Here is a 7,485-nt window from a genome sequence, read left to right on the forward strand (position 1 = left end):
ATTTCAAATTTATAATATTCACTTTTTCAAATAAAAAAGTAAAAATCCTATTACTATTTTTAACATCTTTTTTACCATTGTTCTAATTTATTTTATATTCGATTATATAATATTTCTCCTATGAACAAGTACATGGTTACCCTTTTCATTATTATATAATAAATTTGTTTTTTTAATTATTTATTCATTTGACTCTTCAATTAACTCATTTATTTCAAAATTATACCATTCACTTTTTCAAATAAAATATATTTATTACATATATAAATATGTGAGTTCAATTGTGAATTTACATGGTTACCCTTTTCATTATTATATAATCAATGTGTTTATTTTAATTATTTATTCATTTGACTCTTCAATTAACTCATTTATTTCAAATTTATACTATTCACTTTTTCAAATAAAAAAGTAAAAATACTATTACTATTTTTAACATCTTTTTTTTACCACGTGTTCTAATTTATTTTATATTCGATTATATAATATTTCTCCTATGAACAAGTACATGGTTACCCTTTTCATTATTATATAATCAATTTGTTTTATAAATTATTTATTCATTTGACTCTTCAATTAACTCATTTATTTCAAAATTATACCATTCACTTTTTCAAATAATAAAGTAAAAATACTATTACTATTTTTAACATCTTTTTTTTATCATGCGTTCAAATTTATTTTATTTGATTATATAATATTTCACCTATGAACAATTAAGTGGAATACTAATAATAATAATTCATTATTATATAATCAATGTGTTATCAAACGAACATGTTTTAGCAAGAAGAGCATTTGCTACAATATCAACAAGAAGTTTGTACTCCATCTTTATGTCTTTCTTCGTGCATGATGATTTGATAAGAACATTTATTATGGAGTCTATCGACTTTATTTCTTCTCGAAGTTTTCCAGAAATTTGGGAGAAGTAAGTGAGTCCAGGTGAGGGCAGAGCAAACCCCTAGGTGAATGAATCCTTCGTGATGGAGACTGAACCCCATCGATAGAGTTTTATACTATATCATTTGTGACATTCACGGCTTGAAAAAATTTGGGCAATGCCTGCTTATAGCCTTATAGATCTGGTTGCAAAAACTAAGAAATTTTCACAGTCCAGATGCTTATAGAGATCGGAACATCTATATATATAAATAATTATAAGTCAGTTGACATAGGTCAATATGAAGTGAAAAGCAGTCGATACGAGTTGACATTTCTTCAAAATAAGTCAAACTCAGTGTACTCGATTGATATCAGTCGATATATATAAACTAAAAATCAGTCAAAACCAATAAAAAATCAGTCTATGTGAACTAAAAATATTCAAATATCAGTCCATATGAATTGGAAATCAGTCCATATGACTCCTCATGTATACTTGAAATAGGTTGGTCATATGTGTGTGTGTGTATACACACACTAGGAAGGTAGTTCATAACTCATAAACAGTGTGAAAGTCGACTTGAAGAATGTTTTGGGCGATTGGAGACATGGTTGCAACATAAATTTGTGAAACGAAAAACATGAAAGACTTAAACCAGATAGAAAATTTGTAAGAACAAAAATTCCAAATGCGGTGAAGAACAACAAGAATAAGAGATTGAGTTAAAAATATTTAGTATATATACAGTCTCTTAGATAAACTCGGTGGTCCACGTGAAATACATTTAAAATTTTAAAAGTTAAAGGGCGGTTTAAAAAAAGTAGTAAAAAATAGTGCATAAATGAAAATAAATAAAATTTAAAAAGAGTAACTAATTTTGACAATTTCATTGTGCATTAATATTTTCAAAGTGAATGTTAATTAATTCGAAACTATTGGATAAGATTAGACTAAGTTTTAAAAAGTTAAAATGTACCAACTTGATTTCAAAATTGAATTGTATCAGCTTGAGTTCAAAATCGAGTTGTACCAGCTTGAGTTTCAGACTGAGCTATACTAGATGGAATTTCAAAATTAGGCTAACAATTATCTTATCAGTTCCAATTTTCATTTTTCCTGAGTCATTGCGTAATCAATTTAAATCAACTAAACCAATAAGTATGCAAACTTAGCTAAGGTAGTGGATTAGTTAAGATGTTTGCCACTTGTTGATCAGTTGAAATATATTCAAGCTGAAATTCATTCTTCATAACACGATCTCAAATAAAGTGATGTCTGATTTCAATATGTTTTGTTCTGGAAATTTTTTAGCCGTATCAACCTTGCTCAGATTTTTTTATAAAAAATAATACTTTTGACCTAGAAATTAATATTTTTTTATGGGTGTCTCAAACAAGAATTTCCTCTCACAAAATTGATTCGTAAGATCGTCTGTCTCATAGGAGTTTTTGTGTTAATTTTTTTCTTTTTTTAATTACTCCAACATATGTTTTTCACGTGCAATGAACGTGCCTCAATTTCTATTATATTAATATATATCAAGTCTTCATATGTAATATGAGATCTAATTTTTTGCTTGACTTTTTTTCTGCGCTTATTCGTTCCTTTTGTGTTTGTTTTTTACGTCGCTTATTTTTTTTAGTTTTTGATTTTAAACTTTTTTAATGAAAATAACCGTCTAGGCGGATTTCTGCCAGCATAGGCGGCGTCCAAGCCTAAGCAGGAGATTAGGCGGGCTATTAGGCGGATGATGTTTAGAGGCATAGTCTAACAAAAAAGAGGTTGTTGGGCAACAGTCTACCGCCTAAGCGGGACGAGGCATGGCATAGTCTGACAAGAAAGCGGACGTTGGGCTAGCAACAGTCTACCGTCTAAGCGGGTCTTGGCACCACTTTTTAAAACAATCGTCTCAGGTATTTAATTAGGCGTAAAGTTGTCATCATCACATCTTAACTTTCGTTGGGGCCCAGTACCTTTAAATCCTTTTGATGAATGACGACACATGGTTCCAACGAAAAGGAGAGCACCACGGTACTTTTTTAGTAATTTGAGAATATGATGTTAAATATATATTAAAAAAACATGTGTAAATTGTAACCTTCATATAAATTAAAAATGTAAAGACTTTTAGATATGGTTTTATAGATCTATTTTGCGAGATATATAGACTATATTTGTGAGACATGTTTCTTTTTATATAAAAAATAATATTTTTTTTAAAATTGAGTCGAATAAGAAATATTTGTCAATAAATTATTCTTTTAGACGATTTTGTGAAATTTAAAATAATTAAAACTCTATATTTTAACAAATAGGCTTGTTTTGCCCAATTTATAAGGCCAATTTATAGTTGATTTACATTAACATTTATCATCCATGGGCATGGAGCCCACACAAAATAATGTGTGGGCTTCGTGCTCATGGATGGTCAAAAGATCCACCTAGACCGTTGGATCATAGGCTCATAGCATTGACCCAATTTATACTGGGTTTTTTTGTCTGATTAAAACAAACAAACAAACAAAATAATCTAAATATCCCTTAATTTTATTTTTATCTAAGGAATTTTATGTTGTTTGGGGTTTTCCCCGATGCCTAATAATTCACAAGTCGAAGTAAACAAACATATTTTTGTATGTGTGGTTTTGTGGCATAAATTTCAAAAACAATGGGCTTCACAGGTTATGCAAAATAGACAGAGAAGACACACATGCGATGGCAAAGCTAATGCGACAACCAAATGATTGTTTAAGAAGGTGCATGCACGAATCAATCACGGGCACCCATTTTCCTTCTTCTTTGTTCAGAAAAAGGGCAAAATCGTCTCTTTCAAAAAATAACTTACTTTTACTATATATATATTTTAAAAAATATTAACTTATGATTGAAACAATTTTCACTAGCCTAAATCATGAATTTTTATTTAAAATATTTCATTGTCGATTAGGTCCCACGAATCCATCTTTCTTGGATCTTGCCAACACAAGTGATGAAAACATATTATGTCACAAATCTAATTTTGTGATCCCTTTTGGTTTTACAGATTGCAATGGATATCATAAATAATAATGAGAGGTTATCGTCACAAATACTTCTAGAAGCACAAATTACACATACACAAAATACAAGTTTACACCTACACAAAATGCATCTACGCATTCCTGCTCTTTAATAAAGTAGCGAAGCCAACCATTTGCCATGCTTCTTCTTCTTCCTAGCTGTCCCATTTATTCCATGGCGCAAGTAGTCTCTTAAATACACTTCCTCACATCGCATTTATACTAATAAAATGAAAAGACAAAAGTAAAAGAACTAAAAAGTTTAATACGAGGCAGAAATTTGTTCCTTCTACCAAAAACTATAGTTTACGCTAAAGTTACTTGAATCATACAACCATCTGCTAGAATCTCAGTATTTGCACCAATTTGTAACTCGTTAGAATGGAACATACGAAATCTAGTGTTGCAACTCTGACTGAAGAAGCCAGATTAAGCAACAAAGAAGAGCATAAACAGTAGAATGGACCCAAAAATTTAGTCCATTTAAGAACTTCGTGTTAACACTTATACTTCCAAAATTTATATACATAATTTGAATTAACAACTAGCCCTGCTTGCTGCTGTTGCGCTTCATATTTCTTGATCATTAGCAACAATTATAGTGATGAAAGATCCATTTTCCTCATCTTTGTGGCACACTGAAGATGAACCAACAGACTGTTGACCCTTTTCGATTTCTCCCAACAATTTGCCTCTACGAACGAGTTTTTCCTCAGCATCCCTCAAGAACTTGAACTTGGGAGGTGGGGAAGCTCTCAACTTGTTGAAAGCCGCATCGCTTTTCGACTCGAAAAATGGGCCAAAAGTGTGCTGATCGTAGGTGTTTGATGGGGTCAAGGGAGGGGTGAAGTAGGGGGAAGAGGCAATAGGGGTCAAGAATGGGGTCTCCAAGATGTGAAGGAAATCGCCCAAACTCGCTCTGCTCGTCGAATTCTTGCTGTTCCTGATGATCCCATCTTCGGATTCCAAGTCCTCTTTCGTTTCTTCTGCGATTGTGAAGAGAAATCTCGGCGGGCCTGAGAAATTCTCCAAGCTTCCTTCACCAAAAGGGGCGAAACCAACGAAATCTTTGCTGGGATTTGCTTGTGGCTCGTGCACAAGAATGGAGGAAGAGCACAATTCTTGAGTTGGCTTGATCCAACAGCAAAGCATGTAAGAGGAGGAGGAGGAGCTTTTTCTTGGTGGGATTTGGTTACCATTAAGCCTCCTCCTTTTCCACCATAGGAGATAGTAGAGCTCCCCCATTAAAGCAACTAAAAGACACCCAAAAACCAGGCTCAAACCGAGCCCCACTCCACTCAAGGATTTCATGATCTTCAGATAAGGCTATGAGTTTATGGCACCATTTCTTGAAAAATCAAAATAAAAAATCCAACTTTTGGAAAAGGGAAGAGAATCTTTACTTGGAAGTTGATTTGCATCAATCACCCCATTCTCTTGAATCCAAGCCAGAAGTTGAGGAGTGAAAGATTCTGAGATGGAGTCAAGAAGCAGTACTGATTTTGCAGCTTTCTGATTAAAAACAATGGGCTGAAAAAGCAAGAAAGTGTCACTAAAAGAGAGAAAAATTATCAATTTGATGAAATCATAAACGAGAATGACTCTTATTTCATGTGGACGGCCTTGTGTCTGATAGGACCGCAATATCTTGTCACCACAAGCCACTAAATACTTCAAACCGTGCTCTTTAACTGTACTACCTCAAAAATTTTGTTTTAAGGAAAAAGTTTAATAATATTGGAAATTCCAAAGCATGTATATATTTGTTTACAAATGATACAATCTCAGATACCGTGTCACAAAATTTGACATCTATAGATGGAGTGAAAAAATAGCACAAAATATGGTATCTCAACTGTTTCACAAAACGTTACATCTGTTGATTGTTAAAAGTAATATTTTTGAGAAAAAAATTAACACAAAAACTCTTGTTGTAGGGCAATTTTGTGAGACAATTTTTAGGGATGTTAAAACTCAATCCAATCCGTCAACCCGACACGAATCGACCCAAAAAATATTAGGTTTTGGTTGGGGGTTTTTGGGTTTGATTGAATCGGGTTGACCTGAAAGCTAACTCGAAAAAATTAATCGGGTTCGGATTGGGTTAGTTGACCCCAAATGACCCGAAACTTTTAATTATTATAATTTTTATATAAAATTAAGATAGATTTACTACATTTTTATACGTTTTATGTTTGAAAAAAATTATTGTATATTGATATAATAGATTTTCGTCATTTAATGTTTATTTTGTTCAATTTTTATTTTTAGAAATAATTTTTTATTTTTTGTAATAAGTATACTTTAAATTTTCTACAACTAAAAGTTCAAATTTAAATTATATATAAACTTAGATTTTGTTATTATATGATTAAATTAAATATTAATATTATTATTGTGTGTTTTGAATTTTTATTTAATAATTTTATTAAAAAATAAAAAAAATAAAATCGGGTTGGTTCGGATTGATCGGGTTAGGCGGGTTAGCCGCGTTTGGGTTCGGGTTGGGCATTTTCGGGTTGGTTCGGGTTCAGGTTGATGAATTTTTTAAAATTATTTTTGTCAACCCAACCTGAATCCACCCGACCCACCCGAATTGACATCCCTTCAGATTTTAGACCCAACTCAACCCGTGAAAAAATATTTTTCATTATAGATATAGATCAGTCACTATCAGGTGTCAAATTTTGTGTGAAAGATTTCCTAACCGACAGAAGCAAATAATGAGAAAGTATTACTTTTTATATCAAAATATTACTTTTCCTTCTGTATACTGATCAAATTATTTTGTAAGACCATCGCCAGATATATCTAAATATTTAGATTTGTCATTTGAATGCCGAAAAGATAACTGACGATATCTCCAAGTCATTTTAAAAAATTAATATATGCAGTGTAAACAGGAAATTGGACATAAATTCCTAATCACAAACTCCACTTTAAGTTCAGTTCCCATGTCATACATTCTTTTTCTGCACTCCCTGATGTACCAGAAACTTATTTTCAACTCCCTGTTTCACATATTTAATCTTTTTAACCATTAATTCTTATTTTTTCTAATTATTAGCCCTAATTTCCTTCCCTTTGTTCTCCAACCCACTCTCGCCTCTTTCTTCTCCAACCCATGCTTTCTTCTTCTCTTAACTTGAGAACTCACGGGAGAAAAACCACGGCCTAAGAAACCCACTCACCTACAACACGACCCGCGAAGGTTTCGAAGAGGGCGATGACAAGGGACGAGTCGAAGCAACACAGGAGACGAAGGCAGTGAGTTTCTTTCTCCAAGTTTGATATTTTGGTCGATTTTTCCAATTGTTTCTGCGATTTTGTGCTTGATTGTGCTGGATATATTTTATAGAAGTCGATTTATTTATTTTTTGAAGCGAAAAGTCGATTTATTTTTAATTATATAATTTTGTTATTTTTAAGCTTAAACATATAGATGATCAGGATACCAAAGTATATAAGGCCGTGTAATTCTTCTCCATTTATATTCTGATTCATTTTTTTGAATCAATAAAACATAAGTTTTTGTCTCTG

General features: G+C 32.1%; 1 protein-coding gene across 1 annotated transcript; it reads right to left on the minus strand.

The window, feature by feature from the left end:
• Window positions 1-4,052: 4,052 nt before the first annotated feature.
• Window positions 4,053-5,574, minus strand: LOC140867182 (uncharacterized). The gene has a single exon (XM_073272257.1). It carries the CDS (start codon window positions 5,254-5,256, stop codon window positions 4,516-4,518), a length of 741 nt encoding a protein of 246 aa, XP_073128358.1. The 5' UTR covers window positions 5,257-5,574; the 3' UTR covers window positions 4,053-4,515.
• Window positions 5,575-7,485: the final 1,911 nt, after the last annotated feature.

Source organism: Henckelia pumila, chromosome 4 (assembly GCF_033568475.1).
Source record: "Henckelia pumila isolate YLH828 chromosome 4, ASM3356847v2, whole genome shotgun sequence".
Taxonomy (NCBI): Eukaryota; Viridiplantae; Streptophyta; class Magnoliopsida; order Lamiales; family Gesneriaceae; genus Henckelia; species Henckelia pumila.